The sequence below is a fragment of the Thermobia domestica genome, chromosome 10, assembly GCF_964235325.1.
Source record: "Thermobia domestica chromosome 10, izTheDome1.hap1.1, whole genome shotgun sequence".
NCBI classification, from domain to species: domain Eukaryota; kingdom Metazoa; phylum Arthropoda; class Insecta; order Zygentoma; family Lepismatidae; genus Thermobia; species Thermobia domestica.
The window spans coordinates 208,857,664-208,877,940 of record NC_137463.1 but is presented as its reverse complement, the minus strand read 5'-3'; the positions used below and the strand labels follow the sequence as shown (position 1 = coordinate 208,877,940).

The following is a 20,277-nucleotide window of genomic DNA, read 5'->3' as shown; positions in this document are numbered from 1 at the left end:
AACAATTCCAGCATACTTTCACTTCTTCGTACAAGGGCTCGATATGTTAGTCAGCCGCTTTGAAACTAATTGAGAGAACATTATGAAATAAAAGTATTTCACAAGTTATTTTTTAATTGCAGAAAAATTGACAGTTCCTAAAATGTCTTTTCTTCCTTCTAAAGTAAGGAATATTGATTATAAAGAGCGTAATAAGAAACAACTTCTACCTTTTCCATTGTTTTGTAGTGTAATATACGAGTGAAGTGTTGTGTTTAGAGGTGTACGAGTGTATATACAATTAAATTTAGTAAATTAAACATAATTCTAGGTGTTAAGGTTATTTTATATAACTGAAGTGTGGATTGATTCTAAGTATTGTCGTTTGATGTGTTCCAAGAAAGTGAAAACTGCACCTAATGGCAACAAACATGTTTCGAGAAGTTGCAAAAGTAAATATTTCTATAAATGTCGTAGCATATGCTTGTAGTATTTACTGCCTTTTATTTTCTAAGAGTAATAACATACATTTAATAGCATATGTGGAATTAAATATTAAGTTTTTCATTAATCCCCAGTTTCAATATAACTTTTGAAAAACAAGCATCATTATTCATTACTATGATTAATATTATCCTTTCTGTTTATTTGTTTAGCAAATTCATTATTAAATAATCTGATCACACAATTTTCCAGTCAGAATTTTAAGATGTTCATTAGCAAGGAATCAAATCTCTTCTTACACTTTTTTGTTTAAGAGTACAAAGGGCTAGTATCTACTTGTGTTGCTCTTGTCAATTTACTTAATAAAATATGAAATGCAATATACGGTATTTGAACTGAAAAAGACAACATGTTAATAGTTACACAACCTTTCGTCAAACAAAGTGTTAGAAGCAACCAGGAAAACTAACATTTATATACAAATATTCAGATCATGTCTTGTCCCCCCACTTTTAACGGCTAACCGCCGCCACTGATTATGTCAATGGTCTAAACATGGCGAGAAATATTCTTAATTGCATAAAAGTTTAGCATTTTCAGTGGCGGAGCTATAGGTGAACCTGGGGCCATAAACCTTAGAAACTTAACCATCCTAATGCCATTCAATTCAATAGTAGCTGCTGCCTCAAACTAAAATATTGAAATATACTGGCATTAAACAATAATGATTTGTTACATCAAACATTAAAAATTGTCCTATCTCAAAAATACCAACCTCGATTTTAAGAATTAGAAAAAGAATTATAATGAGTCTGAGTTCAACTTTGGTTATAAATGTAGTACATTGTGTTGCTTGGTAGATAAATAGAATATGCGTGGGTTTTCTAAGGATTCTCCCGTTTCCTTCCACTTTCCTTAATCTACCATGTGGCTAATTATCCTCTCCGTGTCCTGAGCTTTCGGAATGTTAAACAACAATAAGGATAACAAGGAAAAATCCATCCTGATTATTGTATACCGTCATTGTAAAAACTCCGAGCACACTGATGTGTTCTCAGAATTCCCCCCCCCCCAAAAAAAAAGTAGAAAGAGAGAAAAGAAAAAGAAAGAAAAACATGTAGCCCAAGGATGTTATAAAATAGCCTTACAAACCCACTTTGTGGACTAGTTCTGTAAAGTCAGTGTTTTATCCATCCATCTTATTAGGGAAAATTCCCCCCTGAAACTTGTAGAATTCTCCCCCAAAATTTTTGAAGATATTTTCTATAGCTATAAAAATTTTTCCGGTTTCAAATTTATCGTGCAGTTTATGTTTTTCTAATTTGCGAGTTTTCAGTTGATGTCCTTTTTCATATTCCGCAAAAAGTCAGATTCTTTTCATGGTACCATTTTTAAATTTCCCACTTCCCTTGTCATTTCAAGAAAACGCTTGCTAAAATTACCTGCAAAATTTGCTTTTAACTGAGAGACTGAATACTAAGCAATATGTATCTGCATGAAGCAACGACAGAAAAATATCAATGTGTTGATCGGGTTTTAATCTGGTGTAATGCTTGGAGTGTTATATTTCTTTATAATAGAGTTATTTGAAGTATCCGAAATTTAATATTGATGATAATATGTCGTGTTTAAAGAGAAAAAACTCACCCGTGCCTTTTGCCACTAGACAATGATAGTGCTCTTTGTTCAATATGTAGTATATTTTATAAAGAGAGACCACTTTCAAAAGGTTCTATTGGTACTTTCATAACAAAAAGTTTCACAAACTGGAATAAAAGTACAGGTTAAAATCTAAAAGATAATAAACTTTTAAAACAGGAACAAAGCGAAACTCATAGAAAAGCTCTTAGTAGTGACTGCGGGCCAAAAAGAAAGATGGAACAATGTACTTCGGTATATTTCATGTTCCACAATCTGAAAAATAGAAATGAGAAAATTTTCAGTAGCAATCTCTCGTTTGAAGGATATTACGAGTGATTCATCGATTTATTCGGAAATATTTTATAAGTATCACAAGAAAATGATGGAAGAAAGTCTGCGTATTTCTGGATGCAGATTTTGAAGACTAGGATAAACTCCCTAATGAAGTTATGCGACCATATGCGTTAGAGTTGCTAGAAAATTTTGATAGATTTGGGGATACCGTTGGTAAAATTTTTCTATCGTCGGAAGTATTCAATTGTGGTGACATTATATATATGGACAATGGAACACAAGAACTCAAATCGCTGTGTGATTTTTTCTGTGAATTTTGAAGAGTGCGTAACTGAATATAAATGTTTCTATCCAATTTTAAAGAAGTATGCAGAGAAGAATATGAAGTTGAGTGATATTTACACTTCAAGTGGATGATATTGGGGACGGTTTTCCTACATGACGACATATAACTGCCATATTGTGTGTCCTATTGGTTAGTTACCTGCAAAATTGAAAGATCATTCTCAAGTATGGCACGAAGTTGTACTAAATTAAGACAACAATTTACACCACATCACTTAAGTTCACGTGTGTTAAGTTCCTGGAACTTTTTCATATGAGAAATATTATAAAAATCTGGTATAGTGCATCAACTAGAAGAATTGCATTATCTTTTTTAAAACTTAAAATGTAAAATATGTTGGTTTATTCAAAATTTGTATTTAAATTTTTAGTTCATGAAAAGGTAAGAACCTTCTAGATTCGTCTTAATATTTTAATAATTGATTGAATATGAATCTTTACCTGATCAAAATATTATTAGTAATAATTGAACCTCTGATTGGAAAAAGGGAATAAATACAATTTTTTTGCGATTTTAACCTGAGATAGCAGATGTGTTCATTTAAGATAGTTACATCGTTGAGTAGAAAATAGGAATGTTTGGGCAACTCTATATGACCAATGTAGAAGACAAAATCTCTCGCTGGTTAGAAAAAGGGAATAACTACGTTTCTTATTCCCTTCTTCCAGTCACTACAGGACACCACCACAACTGTAAGACTGTGTGTAAGTAGACAACCACCAGAGCCCTGTGCTGTCGTTACGATACTTCGCCTTCTTTTCGCATTGCACAATCTATAGAGAACTTTTTGCCCCAATCAGTTACAGATTTACATGTTTTCAGTGATACAAGTGGTGGTCAAAACTGCAATCGTTCAATGACATGAATGCTTTTCAGCCCGATCGTGTCATAACGGTTCAGCACTATACAGCAATATTTGCCTGTCAGAGGTCACAGTTTTTACCATGTGACCGAAATTTTGCTGTAATCAAACCAGAACTCAAACGACACAATCGTATTTATTTACCAGCACAGTATAACCACATGATTGCAAATGTAAGAAATACTAATTCTCCATTTCAGGTTTACGAAATTGTCAATGAAGAAATCTTAGATTTTAAACATGGAGGACAACCGTTTTACAAGAAATCTTCAGGTAACATTGTGGACAAAACAATGAAATTCCAAGTAAATAGAGACACTGTTTACAAAGCAGAATCTCCAGGTTATGTGCAAGATCATAAGTTTATCAATGGACTAAGAACTGATATTTTTCGATTACTCAAAAGTAATGTCACAAACGTTCCACTGCCAACATCAAAGGCATACGATTGGCAAGTCTCTATCAATCAGAAAAAGATCAACGATTCTTCACAAATCATCAAATACACACCTGACCAATACAAACAGTTTTATAGGATGATTTATTCATGGAAAACCACTGACCAAGAAACTGTAGAAGACGAAGATGCACACGGATAAGACCCTATGTAAAGCCATTCTATTGTGACAACGTATTTTGCTACGTATTTTCTTCAGCTGTCTATTGTATTACTTTTCTTGCTATACAAATAACATGTGTTGTAAAAAAAAAAAAAAAAAAACGAACGGTGACAATAAAAGTGTTAGGAGCCTAACATTCGTGATAGTTTGGATACATATATCCAAGATTAACATACAACATTGTATTCAGCATGTACATTTTCATAGCTTTCTGTCATAAACTGCACATTACATATCCTACACACAATTACAATTGCGTCCAACTCTAATTGATTGGAAAAAGGGAATGTTTTTTTCCGTTTTTAAGCTTATCTAACCAATTGCAGTGCTGCAATACAAGATTGTTCTTCTTGTCTTAGTGTTTGTTAGTTCTTTTGCTACAAGTAATCAATTATACACTTTTTGCAACAAATAGAAACAACGCTTCGGGAAGGTTTTTTTAGCGTTTTTGAAAACTTAGATCTGATGCACTTATTCCCTTTTTCCAATCAGTGATTCAATTATTGTATACAGAGAAGCTTTATATTTTAATAGTTAAAAATTAATGTGTAGGAGTGAAGAACAAATATATAGTTCTCTGAAAGTATACTGACGGTTTCTTTGCACTCAGTATATAAAGGTATGGGTTGCATAAGGTATCTACATGGTTACTTTCCATATTTTTAATGGGCTTCACCCTAGAACTTCAGATTACCCTTTGAAACCGAGGGGACTGAATAAAACACTGGTGAAATAAATATCGCCTCTGGTCTTTTCATTAGAATTTCTGACGGTGTATGCATCCAAAATGTCTGATGTCAATACCTTCACCTGGCTGATGGCCCGAGAAGATTTACTAAAATCATGTCGCCAGGAAAAAAGAAATCTTTCTAATTTGTGCAAGTTTAGTGTTGTGTCACGCTCCGTTAATTTACCGAACTCTGGTAAGGAATAAGGCTCTCGGGGACACGACATAGTAGTATGCATTAACACAAAATTTGCGTTACAGTTTGCGATAATCTACAAAGGATTTATACTTGTATAGCGTTTCGATCTACAAATTTTGCAAAAACCGATATAGAGTATGATATGTAGCAGTTTTGAGGAGCCGAACAAATTAATAAAAAGTATAAAAGGTTGGACTAATGAAAACAAGATTATTTATTAGGAATCAGCGTTTATTCTCAATATATATAATATACAGGTAATCGAGCAAAAGTACATTCGGTGCAGTTTTACTATACGGATTGTAAAATGTACAGAAAAATTTGGGGAAGCCTTTAATTTGCCCATTTTATGCAGAGAACAGAATCCAACGTTCTAACCCGTTCCTACTCCTACTGCTACCCTTACTCCTACTCCTACTCCTATTACTTTTTATACTATGGATCCGTATAGTAAAATTGCACGATACATTTTTCGTACATAAGTAATATTTTGACAAATAGCAGGATACAGATGATGTTGTAAATCAGCATATTTCAAAGTGGGCATCAGGCTACTTTGTGTAACAGTTTGGAAAAATTTTGTGTTTAGTTGGCAACACTGTGGGTGTTAGTTTTTGAAGTCATTTGTAAAACATTTCTGAAGCTGGAAGCGCAATTAAAATAAGTAAACTAACTAAACGTTAAACAGTAGTTCAGAGATACGAAAGCAAGCTGCGGAAGGTGTATACTAAAAATAAGAAAATAGGAGGATGATTGTGATCAAGAGACTACGAATCTGTTTTTGTAATAATAATATCAATATTGCGTCGTCTGCTTTCAGAAAGGTACATACAAGTTTTAAGAACCATAAGGTTAAGGACTTAGCATTTGTTCTGATCTAGAGCATGCAATGAATGTTTGAAATCAAAGTCAAGTGAAATTGTGTTTTTCTTCCAGCAAGACTTTTTAGGATTGCATTGGATTGATGTAAGATCCGTTTTCAGCATCGAGGCAGGTTCCCATGCATAAAGTAGAATCCAAACCACTATTCTGGTTTAGAATCGAAGAAAATCCCTGGACCACAAGCAGAAAGCATGCTGGTTATTTACACAGATATAAAGATATAAGGGCACACTGTATTTTAAGTGTATGGCGAGAGTGCTTTCTGATTGCTATATTTGCTTTAGCCATTAACTCGGAATAATTTAAACAGTATGGATAATGCTTGTATTAGGATAAATGGTACAGTTCCAGTTTATGGACTCTTACATAAATTTATAGCTTATGTTCTAGTTGATTACAAAATGTATCCTAAGTACCTTATAACTTGCTTCTTACATAAGTTTTTGCATTAGTAGGTACAGGTTCATTTTAGGAAGGCTTAGTCGCAATGATTATAAATTCAACCTGTGACGGACATACTGGTATAAGAACAATAGTACAAATAACACTTGTTAGATGAGAGGGTTGGCTGGTTGGGTTCGCTCAAGCGGACGGTACTATGAATTGGAATATTTATAAATAAAATACAATGTGAAACACTTTTCGTGAAGGAACTAGGGTGTGCATGTCTAACATAACCTAAGAAATTGTCAAAATATGTTAGGACCATCTGCTCGAGTAATGCTGGCTGGTTTAAGCCAATTATTATTTACTTTAAAAAGGAAATTAAGTGCAGCAGAGTAGGTCCAGGAATATCCAACCTAACGGAATCAAAACAACTGAGCTATTCTTCCATGAGCTAACCGAGCCTTAGCATACTGGGTATACTTTGCAGCACAAAGGCCAAACAAAAATAAATACAAATAAAATAAAAAAAAGTCACCAATCTTGTGTACTTCATGATGAAATTTCCTTATATATATATATACAGACAGGGTGTTAATGAACTATACCGACAAACTGTAAAAGGTTATTCCTTACACCAAAATAAGAGAAAAAGTTCATATGGACCTGTGGGGGAAAAGTACATAGTTTCAAAGCTAGGGCTGTCCAAAATCGCGAAAAAGTCAAATTTCAACAGGCCATATTTCGAATTTGAGAAACTGTATTGTGGTCCTTATTAGTGTAAAGAAAGTAACGCATACGAAATCCGAAAATGTATATTTCATTTTCAGTGGGTGATCGTAGTATTTCATACACAGTGAAATTCCCAGACATGCCATGAACGGAATTTTGAGATATGCTCTGGCTTTATGGTTAGTCCAAAATAGGCAAACGATAAGCCTTGATAGCAATGAACCCAGAATTCTTTGGTGCGATGTCGGAAGTATTAAGGATCGTCAGTAGCAGGTTCCTCGTACTCGGGAAAATGCATGCTGCAATGTTTTCTTTCACGCTTATAAGTGAGGGAAACGTGATATACATCGTGACGAAATACATCGCATCACACATTATTCCGTACACAAAAAGACAACGAGCTGCCGGTTCCTAACACTTCCGACTTCCCTCTGAAGCATTAGATGTCCATTATTGTCAAGGCTTACCTTCTGCCTACTTTGGACCCTCGTTGAAATCAAGGTATATCTGAAAACTGAGCATCTGAGAATTATAACTTGTAGGGAATACTCTGTGTAGCTATTGAAAAGTGAGGAAATATGCACGCTTAAATTGTGTATGCGTGGCCTCTTTTACGTTGATAAGGGCCACCATCCACAGTTTCTGGAATTCGAAATAAGGCCTTTTAAAACTTGACTTTTTCGCGATTTTGGACAGCCCTAGCTCTAAAACTATGCACTTTTCGCCATAAGTCCATATGAACTTTTTCTCTTATTTTGATGTGGGAAATAACCTCTTACAGTTTGTCGGCATAGTTAACACCCTATATATACGCATCCTATATATATATCAAATCGGCTAATCGCAGATGGTCGCCGGCCCGAATTACACATATATGAAACTGTTTTCAACGCCGTATTGCTGTTTATTTGTTATTATTTTAATATACTTTACCTAGCATTACTCCTCTTTCGTATCCGTCGTTCATTCTTAACTGTTAATCACAAATATTTCTTATTTCTATACTTTCTTTGCTCTTCGCTAAGTAGTGACTAAGCGTATAGTATTACTTTAAAATATTAATACCTTCTACTGTTAGTGTTGCAAACTACCTACTATTCAGAAATAACGAAAATAATGATTCTTTACCTTATCATTTCCACGTAGCACTATAAACAAACTCTACTACAGTATTATGTAAATAGAGCTTTAGAAGAGGGATTGGCGGACCCTCCCCCCTATGTTTATATTGATTAAATATGAACTTCTCTTAGCTGGAAGTGAACTCTTACTGCCTTAGAAAGTACAATTGGACACCAATGATACTGAAGATATGAATATTCTGACGTCTCCTTAACAGAATTTGACTTAAGGGAGGAGTTGCATTAATAGATGCAGATTGACTTCAGGACAACTGAGTAAAACTACAGCGTGTACACATATGGCATAAAAGCTGCAGTGCATAAACAACGAACTAACGTAGAAACAAATCATTTTGTGCTAGGTAGCCACTAAAAAGCACGAATCCCATCTAACCGAGTTAGAACAGGGGTGCAGCGGGGGTACCCGAGCGTCAGCGAGAGGGGGCATATGCAGGCGCGTAATCGATGGTGGGTATATGCATAAACGAGGATAGTGGAGAGACACTGTATATGACATAAAACATGCCTTGTGTGTGGCAGAGATTCGCGACACTTCATACTCTGCTTTCACATGACACTTCACTTCACTTCATGTTTTTCTTATGTAGTACTATGTGCTATATAACACACTTTCCATTTTGTATTTTTACAATATTATACGTGTAAGAGATGAGATCTCGATATATTTTATTCCTTGTACAATCCTATTGTGAAATCAAATAACATATTTCTTCTCTTGATTTCACAATTTTTTACTTTCATGAAATGGGATAGCACCTAAAATTTTGCCCCATTTCACCACATTTGGGTAAGATACAACTCTCCACTTAATAGTTTCTGCTCTACATTTCTGTATTTCCCTCCATTACCGAAGCATACATGTCCTAGGTTAGTTAATAAATAACATCAAGTAATAACAAGAAAGGTTGACAATAGCTATCTAGAATTTATCAACTAAAATGACGTAGTGCATATAACTCGTCTGAAACTTCATCCTCTGCTTCACGTGATTCCTATCAATACTTAAACACTAATGTTTCTTTCCCACTGGTATGCTAAAATAGTTCGTCAGTGCAGATGGCTTAAGATCCCATGTTCGAGCATTTGATACCAAATTTTAACGGTTAACATGGATATAATACAATTTTGATAACTAAATCAAAAACAGACACATACCATACAATAAAGCGGTATAGTGTACAGTAATTTAGTGGATAGGGAGATTCTAATTCATGCCTCATTCTTGGTCCGTATTTACACATTCAGCAGTGATTTGCACTGATAGAGCAGCTAGTAATAGCACTGACACAGCTTTTCAAAACGATCCAATTTGAGAAATGGTTAATTACTTGGATCTACCGCATCGCATATTTCCAAAATGTCTACATGTTAAACTGCTAGTTATGGGTGATATTTTTAATTAAACAAAAAAGTGGAGAAGTTATTTATTTATAATGTTTCTGTCCAAGCTAACAATATTGTGAAAAATAATTATTATTATTATTATTACCTTTCTCCTTCTTGATGGTTCATTATAGTTTGCGAGTCAACCGAAAATATCCGCCGAATTGGAATACGAAGTTCACATTGGTCTGCAAAATAATACAATGAAGGCAAGACATCATCCAGGAGTTCTGAAGACAAAAGCGGTACAGTTACCACATAGATTGGTGAAGTCAATGGAAGTGGTGCTTGGAGGTATGTAGAAAATTAAGCTCTAATTGCGACGTATTCTGAATTATCTTCGCTTTCATACAGTCGCGGATAGCTCTGTATATATACTTCTAAATCAGGAAAGGAAAACTAATTTCACTTGAGCAATATAACAAATAATTGAGAATCTCAAATACAACCTTTTAATCTTTCCTAGTCTTGTAATTCTTGCCCCTTGATCTGCCTTCTGATTATATCCACCATCCTTACTAATGAGGAAAGTTTTACTTTTGTGTCTATCTTGCTTTTTCCTTTAAATTTGACACGAATTTTTTTAAAGCTATCCAGCAACTTGTCCTTGTTGGTGTATACATAGGATGAGACCATTACTTTGTACCAAGTCCTTAACTCTGTTCGTATTTCACAAAGAGCTGAAACGAAATCACGATATATCAGATCACTTGTGCGAGTTAACTGATGCATTTCTGAACTTCAGAAGTTTGGTTTTGAGTGGCGGAAGTCGAGTTTTTCAATGGTAGTATTTGGTTCAAATTTGTAATTACGAAACATATAAATAAATAAATTACATTCACCCCTCCCTATAGTGCATCCTTTGCGTTAAAAATTATGTTAAAAATTTAATAGACAAATAAGCTTAGTATATAGGACACAAATCGTCCACTTTTTCTAAACTGAGAAAACTGAATTACATGTACAGTGTGTACTTATAAGAATATTGGAATTAAAAGTTGTTGTTGTTATGTTTTTTTTTTTAGAGTAGATATACAGTATTCGCTTATGGCCAAAATCAGACAGCAAAGATGGGAGTTTTAATTATATTCATGCATGTAGGTTGATCCCTTCTTTCAATTTGTTAGCACCAGTATCACAGATTGCTGTACCCGAACAGAAAGCCTTCTGTGTTTTGTAGTTTACTAAATGAGAACAGCTTAACCTGCGTTTAGTAGATTTTAATTATCCGAAGTCATAAAGAATTATGGTCTTGTGTGTGTGTGCCTTTGCTATCTAATAACCTACCCGATTTGCGGCGCAGTATTGAAGCAGCAGTCACTTCCATTACTCCAGACAGGCTGATTAAGGTATAGAACTCGTCTATCATTTGGACTTGTGCCACATGTACCGTTCCCTTACATTGAATGTTTGTGGTGGAAAATTGCAAGTGTTACTCCTTTATTTTATTTGTGATTCATTATTGCAAGCCAAAGTGCAGAGATACTACTCAGGTTTAAAACTCCGATATTCTTTTTGTACACTGTATATAGCTTAGTCATAACTGAGAGGCTGTCGACATGTTGCATGTTTGAGGAGAGTGTCGAGATAATGTACCAGTGGTGTGTACACTATTTCATGAAAGCATTTCGAATTCGTCTTTTAGGTAGGGATCTTGCGAATAAGAAAATGAACACATAGTGCTGTCACACGTTTAGAGTTGAGAAGATGGTGCAGCATTTTCTCCTGTACTGATACCATACCTTTGGCCCCATTCCCAAATTACATGTCAGGTGCAGACTGGCTAATTTCAAAAATGTTATACTGCCCTCTGTTTTATTCAGTGAATTCACACTGAGTATACATTTTCATCAAAGTCATATAAAGTAGCATATGCTGAAAGTAACACCAAGCACTCGAAATGAAACTGTTTCGAAATGGTAGACTGATCAAAGATTTTCTACACGAATTGTCTTCACAAATTGCAAGATGATTCGATAACCTGGTAAAAAAAAATGTTGTCACCAACAATCATTTTCCTAGTTCAGGCATAGCAATTTCAGATATATTATTATAAATTTGTGTTTCCGGTAGCAGATAAAGATGATCGAGGTATCCCTTTATCATATAAATGATAGATTTAAATGAATAGGTAAAAAATGAAGTGAAATTACAGTTGAAAGTTTGAATTATGATTGGCTATTATCTATTGCACAATCTCAATTTTATAAACTGATCAACTATCGACCAAATATTTACCCTTCGACAAATACTCGAAAAGAAGTGGAAATACAATGCCCCGGTACAACTATTTATTGATTTTAGAAGGGCTTATGACTCGGTTAGGAGAGAAGCATTGTACAACATTCTTACAGAATTTAAAATACCGAGAAAACTAATTAGATTAATTAAGATATGTTTAAATGAATCCCAAAGGAAAGTCCGAGTAGGAAAATTTTTGTCCACCAGCTTTCACGTCGAGAGTGGCCTGAAGCAAAGAGATGCGTTGTCGCCATTATTATTCAACTTTGTTCTGGAATATGCTATAAGGAAAATCGAAGATAGCAACCACGGCCTAGAGTTGAGTGGTACTCACCAGGTTATGGCGTGTGCTGATGATGTAAATTTAATAGTGGATGATAGGAGAACAATAGAAAGAAATGCAGAGGTCTTATTAAGCACTTGCAGGGACATGGGTTTAGAAGTAAATGTAGGGAAAACTAAATACATGGAAGTTCGTCGGGATCGTAATACAGCAAATGATGAATGCGTTAGAATATCAAATAAAGTGAATACTTTTAAATATCTAGAATCAATATTAACAGACGAAAACCATATTCACAAAGAAATTAAATGTCGACTAAAAGCAGGGAATTCGCGTTATTATTCAGTTTTCAAAATTTCTTGTTGTCGCGAATTCTGTCGAGGAATTTGAAGCTTAAAATATATACAAAGATAATCATGCCTGTTGTTCTGTATGGTTGTGAAACATGGTCGCTTACTCGGAAGGAAGAACATAGACTGAAAGTATTTAACAACAAGATCCTGAGACAAATATTCGGACCCAAGTGAAACGGAGATGGGGAATGGCGGAAACTTCATAACGAGGAACTACATAATTTATACGTTTTACCAAACATGGTTAGGGTCATCAAGTCTAGGAGGCTCAGGTGGGCAGGTCATGTAGCCAGGATGGGAGAAATAGGAACGCTTTCAAAGTCTTAACTGGAAGACCAATCTGAAAACGACCATTAGGAAGACCTATGCGCAGATGAGAGGACAATATTAAGATGGATCTCGCAGGAATAGGAATACAAAGTAGAAACTGGATCCAGTTGCCTAAGGATAGAAGTAAGTGGAGAACTTGGGAACGTGGCATTGAACATCCGGGTTCCATAGGCCATAGAGTGAGTGAGTGAGTGAGTTAGTTATTTTCCAACTTGTTTCGTTTAAAATGATGTGCTTATATCTGAATAGATATAACTCTGTAAAAATTATAATAAATGATTTTAATTTTTACTTAATTCTAATATTATCATATGAAGTTGCGAATACTCAAACACACTTCAAGGAAAACAAATAGATAATTTTCTGTCTTAGATTTTTTAAACCTTCAGTCTACAAAATTGTTTTCGAATATGGTTGGTTATCTATACATGCTGCCTAGATTTCTATGTACTGAAAGTATCCTAAATGGGCACCTGAAATAGTCAAAGTAGAACTCAAATATCCTCTTACAGTATAAGATATGCAGTAAACTATGTAGTATTTTAAAATCTGTTACGTATTCTGTAGGTTGTTACCTCTTCTTATTCAACACTAGCTGAAATACCCATTCTTTGCATGGGTCAGATAAACTATCCAAGTAAACAAACTGAACAATGTATATTCGTCATTTTTTACTACTTTTATATATCCTGGTAAACGTCCCCCGAAACCGTCCTGGTTCCCAGCTTATGGGGGGTGTATTTGGAAGCCAACGCCTGTGGGAGTATCACCATTCATCTCAGCGACCACGAAAACTATGGATTGACACTAATGTCGATCATTTTGGAGTTTTTTTTTACATGTCTCGGTATTTCCCTCTGGAGACTCCCGGCCCACGTACAATGGTAGCTGAATTTGAAAGCCATCGCTAATGGATATGTCACCATTGATCTCGGCGACCTTGAAAACTATGGATTTGACAGTAATATCGGTCATTTTGGATTATTTTTACATGTCTCGGTACCTCTTCGCTGACCTCCGGCCTGCATACAATGGCAGCTGAATTCGAAAGGCATTGTTAAATGGAAGAGTCACCATTAATCTCAACAACCGCGAAAATCATGGATTTGATACTAATATCGGTCATTTTGGATTATTTTTACATGTCTTGGTATCCCCTCCCTTTGCAGGTGACCCCCGGCCCGCAGCCAAATGGGGCGAATTTAGAAGTTAATGCGATTGAGCTAAGCGACCGTGAAAACTATGAATTCGATACTAATATCGGCCATTTTCTACTACTTTTACATATCCCGATAAACGCCCCCTGAGACCCCTTGGTTTCCAGCGGATGGGGACTGTATTTGGAAGTCAATGCCTGTGGGAGTATCACCATTCATCTCAGCGACCGCGAAAACTATGGATTGACACTAATGTCGATCATTTTGGATTATTTTTTTACATGCCTGGGTATCCCCTCCCCCGCAAGTGACCCCCGCCCGCATACAATGGTAACTGAATTCGAAAGTCATCGCTAATGGAAGTGTCACCACTGATCTCAGCGACTGCGAGAACTATGAATTTGACAGTAATATCGGTCATTTTCTACTACTTTTACATGTCCCAGTTAACCGCCCCTCCTCCCCCTGAGACCCTCTTGTTCGAATTAAAAAAAAAGTTTCGTTTTGGTTTTGGGTCTGGACCAAGGTTAGGTAACTCTCGGTCCACTCGTCTGTTCTCCAGGTCACACCCAAACAGACAGACAGACAAACGCACAAACTAACTCCTTATTTTATTAATATTAGTTTATAACCTGTTTTCTTATGATACTCTCGTTTTTCCCACATTCTCATTCCACCAAATATTTCATTATTTACTTTCATTCATCTTCCTCCTTTATCGTAAAGGGTATAACCATGGAACGTAAAACTAGAAGTTAATTTCATTCATTTCTTCTTCTTTATCTTTCTTTATACATTATTATTATTATAAGCCACTCTAAAGTATCACTAATATGCACGTAATCGGGGACCCCAGAAAATAGATATTGCTGAACTTCAGTCTCAGTTTCACAATGAATCGTCAATACTCAGGAACAGAAGTCGTATTTTATGTCAGACAACTCCCTTTTTTGTTTTTCTTTTATATATACACACATCGTTCGACAATTAAGTGATGAGACTGAGTTTATTGTGATTAAACAAAGATAATGTAACCATACATGTTTATTATTCAAAGTACATCTCTCCTGCGTCAATAGAGCGAATGGCACGATTACACAAGAAATAGAACCACCTCTGCAACTGAATTTGTGGTATGTTCTGTAATGCCGTTGTCACAGCTACTTGAATGTCTTCAACATTGTCAAAAAAGTCGTCCTTTTAATTGTAAGTTCAGTTTAGGGAACAGAAAATAGTCTCAGGGGAACAAACCTGGAGAATAGGGAGGTGCTGCAGCATACACAATTGTTTTTTGGTCAAATATTCCTTAACAAGTACTGCCCGCGAGTACATTGTCATGGATAAGAACCAGCTACCTGGGGCTGAATATATAGGACAAACACGACGAATTCTCTTTATGAAATGCTCCAAAACACTTAAATAAGATTTGAGATTCACTGTGTGAACGTCTGGTACAAATTCATGATAAATAATACCCTTATTGTCGTAGAAACACGGGAGTCTTCACTTTTGACTTCGGAAGTCGAAGTTTTCTTGCCTTTGAAGATCCTGGGGACCATTCGGCACTCTGACGTTTAGTGGCTGAATCATAAGGATAACACCAACACCCGTCCTCCGCAACAATGGGAGGTTGGAAATTTTTATTCCTACGGGCTTTTGCCAGGATGGCACGGCATAAGCCCATATCTTCCACTAAGATCTTACGAATTGTCTCCCTGTTAACACCCAACTCATCTGCCATTCTTCTCACGGCCACGCAGCGATCTTCTTGCACACGTTCACGGACCTTTGCAATGAGTTCTTCGTTACGAACACACATTGGACAACCCGGCCGAGGTTAGTCTTCAATCGATTCTACACTATTTTAAAACATTCACACAATCTAAAGATATGAGCACGAGGCATACACGTATTCCGATGTACTCTCCGCATCAGATACAGTCTCTGTGGCACTTTTACCCAGTTTAACACAAAATTTGATATTCGTTCTATGCTGCTAGCGTGACGAGGGCCTGTCAGTGACTGCTGGCAATGGTGTTGTATTTCCCGTTATACTTCATGTGCGACAATACGGTGTTGCCAGATTGTAGAAGAGGGATTTCTCTTTCGAATGTACATATTGGTTTACGTATTGCATTCACTGTACCGTCACAATAAAATTAGTCTCATTACTTAATATATGTATATTTCCTTCTCTTCGTACACATATATACACACATTCTAGCGACCTTGAATTGATTCTATCAAAATATTTTTCTTCCTATTGTATTCACACAACAATTATCAAAATCATAAAAACATGTAATCTTTGTCAGTCAGTAACTGTGGCGTTCGTGCATTGCAACTGTCTGGTGTGTTGAGTGATAATGAATATTACATATTATCGTAGTAAGAATTCGTGTGGCGGTAGTGGTGGGCAATCTTCGTTTTGCGTACTCCTAGTGCACGGTTAGTTCAAACATGGAACATATGTTTCCAAGACTGTCAATATGTTGTGTATTTTGAAAGCAACAATGCCCAACGTGATGATGGTTTATGGAGTATGTACCAGGACCACCAGAGAATAGGAATAGTAAATGGAATCCGAGCATAGGTCAGAAAGATCACCAAATGTTGATGAACATTGTTACAGAGAACAGTAGGGCTAATGCGGCACAACTGACTGCAGCACTCACCCAGCGTCTGGAATGACTTGTTTCTACACGAGAGTTGCATAACCTCAACATTCGTTGTCTTGATTCTATTTCGAAACACATCAACCCCACTAACACGATAGCGCGAGAAAGGTGATGCAAAGAAAAACATGGGGTACCGGTGATTGAAAGAAAGTAATACCGTTCGGTAAGTCATCTTTCTCCTCTATTTCCAATAAGAATTAAGGGTGTAAAAAAAAAATATAAATGCAATCGTTAATGTCCTACGATTATGCTCTGTAGGCTAAAAAACAGATGAATAATGAAAGCGAATGATTATGAAATAATTGGTGGAATTAGAATTTTGGAAGAAATGGGAGGAATCTTAGTAAAGACCCGGTGTTGTCCACTATAACTTACGAGGCAAGATTGTGTATTGCGGACAGCGAAAGAAGCATGCCCTCAGGACTGTATACTTTTTACTGTTAGAATTGCGTCAGATTTATGCTGGTGTAGACCATAAGTTCATAGTTTTTAGTTTGTCCTATTTTTATTCTCAAAGGACGAATGATTCCTAGTGATTATGTGAACATTTTAGGTAATCACTTGCCCTGTGTGTTACATACGTTTTCTAGTATCACACCCTGAAAATGACAATACATCTTGTCAATATGGCTTGAGGACAGTCAGGATGAACATATGTCTTGAGGATATCAGGACTCTCTGGTTTGTTCAATTCGCCAACTACAAAATTATTTAACATACTAGTCAATTCAGAAGAACGGGTCCGGCGCGTATTTCTTCCTTCATCATCGCGGACGCAGCTGAATGCTGCATTACATGATGAATGATCTGGTATCCTCTTGAATCGATTCACGAGTGATATGCCTCAATTCTGCAACAAATATAAGAATGCAACCTATACTCTAGGCTAAAGGTACGCCAAGTGAACTTTGTGGTGGACAAACACCGTGTGCGTGGGTTTTCTCGGGGTACTCCCGTTTCCTCCCACTTTCTTCATTCCACCATTTCATTCATCACTCATTATCACTGTCTCCTTTAGCCTAACCGGCATAACCGTGGGACGTAAAACTCAAAGATTTCATTTCATTTTTTTATAGGCTAAAGGTAAATTCCACCTTTGTGTTTTCAGATGCCTTCATTTTGATAACTATCTGTTGATTGTATTATTTTAAAGATTTTCTAATCACTGTACGTTGACTATTTTTATGTGTAAACTTTTAGTAAAATAAAGTTAGGCTATATAACGTATTTCAGAAAAGCAAAGTAGTAAGAGTTTTTTAACAGCTTTTATTAGGAAAAGTAATAGATAATTTAGTAGTAGATACTTTAAATAAAACAATAGGCTGAAATAACAGTAAAATAAAAAAAAAATGGGCTGAATTTTATTTTCTGGTACAAGTTAATTTAAGAACACTGAGCGATTTCAAGGTAGTTGCGTAGTAGTCAAATTGTATTAATGGATGTTCATTTTTTAGATCAGCAGCATGTAACCGACATTCGTAAACAGAGCAAACTACTTGAAAAGTTTCTCAAAACTCGGAATACTCCAGTCGAAGAAAGCGAGATTCGTAAAAATGCTGCGCTTATCGAAAACTGGGTCAAAGAACAAGGTACTTGTGAATTGTTTCTAGTACATTTTAGTGATATCTGTTCTTTCATATGAAGTAAGATTCTAATAAATACGTTACTTCATATTAATGGTTATTTTACTATACCGTCAATGGGTATATTAGAGATTATTTATACATTATGTAGTATACACAAATTTCGATTTGGTGGAAATACTTGGAGTTGAAAAGATGTCAGATATTTGGATTCGCAACGATTATGCGGCGACCCGCAGCGCCGATCTGTTGGTTGTGGTGTGTTAGAACAAACTTCGTACTGCGTGAGAAGCAGTAGAACGGCAGAGTGAAGTGAAGTGGGCAAACAGAAATAGTGTAAAATGGTCAAACTCTGAATTCCAAGGACAGTAAATAATTGGCGCACGGCTATGTGGTGCGAGGAAACTGTGGAAAGTGGCAAATGTGTTGGATGTGTCGCGAAAAGCAGTGTCCAAGATGGTGACCTACAAAATTCAATGGCGAAACCACACTGGCGAAGAGAAACAATGGTTGAAAGAAAATCTCCAGAGAGAGAATACATTAAAGAGGATTGTCACTCAGAACCGTTGTGCGACTACTGTGCAGAATGACGAATGAACTCAAGCAGCATCTCCCACAGCCTGTGTCGATAATCTCAAGTCTGCCGCGAGTTACATGAGTTGGATTGCGAGGGCGAAACCACAGATAAGGAAGCATAACGCTTTAGCGCTATATCAATGCTGCCACAAGCAGCATGGACCACTGATGACTGGAAACGTGTGGTGTGGTCTGGTGAGTCATTATTTACCTTATTTCAAATCACAGGCTGTGTTTGTGTGAGATGGATGCCCATAAACAGCATATGATCCACAGTGCCTCCGTCCAACTGTAAAATGTAGCAGCCACTCTGTGATGCTGTGGGCCACATTTTCCTGGGTTTGAATGGGTGCACTGCTGACGCTTACCGCGCACGGCACTGCACGAGATTATGTCACCATTTTAGGAGACCATGGGCATTCTATGGCCCAGATGCTGTTTTCGGGCAGTGACACCATACTATAGGATGATAATGTGCCCATACACGTAGCTGGAGCTATTGCGGCTTGGTAGGGACACATCGGGATAAAGTTGACCACCTCTCCCGGCCACCCAATCCCTGGATCTGAATGTTATTGAAAATCTGTGGACCATTTTGGAGATATGAATACAGCGCAAAATTCCACGTCAATCGTCTCTCACGGAATGAATGGTGCGCTGCGCGCAGAATGTTGTAATGTTTCAATTGCCACCATTCACGACCTTTATGACACAATTCCATGTCGCATCATAGATGTTATGTGGAAGAAAAATGGTCCAACGTCACATTATTTTGGTAAGTTACACTATTTTCAGGTATTTCCATTAAATTGATAAATACATATATACTACATATAAAATCGACTTGTGGGTTTGTGGATTTGTACCATGCAAAAACTACATTGTGGAATTTGATTTTTTAATTTATTTTGTGTGATGATTAGACATTACTTGTGTCAAAACTTGTATCGGATTTTTGAAACTGAGCCATCAAAGAGACAGGCGTGTTCATTGTAATCACAGGGTGATTAAAAACAAACAAACTAACTAACTAACTAACTCATGGATTTCATTTGGGTCTAGAGTTTCTAACTGAAGTCCAATTTTCATGCGGTTTATGGCAATTGATCAAAGAAAGATGGGAGATTTGTGGGACTATGTTTACTGGTTTAAATTCACCCGGGGCAATATCGAGCACGCCTCAAGAAAAACAGCAAATATTCGACAGTGTACCTTACAATTGGAATGAGGTTTTGGATTTGTGAAGCGAAATTGCAGAATATAAGTTAAGTGTTAGTGAGAATACAAATTAAGTATTAGTGGTAACACCCATTAATCACATGTTGAATAGTTAAAACCGGTTTCTTGGGACAAACGACAGAGTGGGCGACCTAAAGAGTTGATAACTGACATCTTCCACAACATTCGACTGCACGATCCGATGCTTCCCTATCTTAGAAGC

The 20,277-nt window shown here is 36.3% G+C and overlaps 1 protein-coding gene across 2 annotated transcripts in view; it reads left to right on the top strand.

Moving 5' to 3' along the window:
- Positions 1-5,707: 5,707 nt before the first annotated feature.
- LOC145662960 (ribosome assembly protein METTL17, mitochondrial) overlaps positions 5,708-20,277 on the top strand; it is a 57,650-nt gene continuing 43,080 nt past the window's right edge. Inside the window, exons 1-3 of one of the 2 annotated variants that reach the window (XM_081729022.1) lie at positions 5,708-5,936; positions 9,770-9,929; positions 18,132-18,266. In XM_081729022.1, coding sequence (XP_081585148.1) covers positions 5,862-5,936; positions 9,770-9,929; positions 18,132-18,266 — 370 coding nt within the window. In that variant the 5' untranslated portion in view covers positions 5,708-5,861. Of the gene's footprint in view, positions 5,937-6,065; positions 6,334-9,769; positions 9,930-18,131; positions 18,267-20,277 lie in introns of those variants that run through there. The other variant, XM_081729023.1, reaches the window with a different exon arrangement.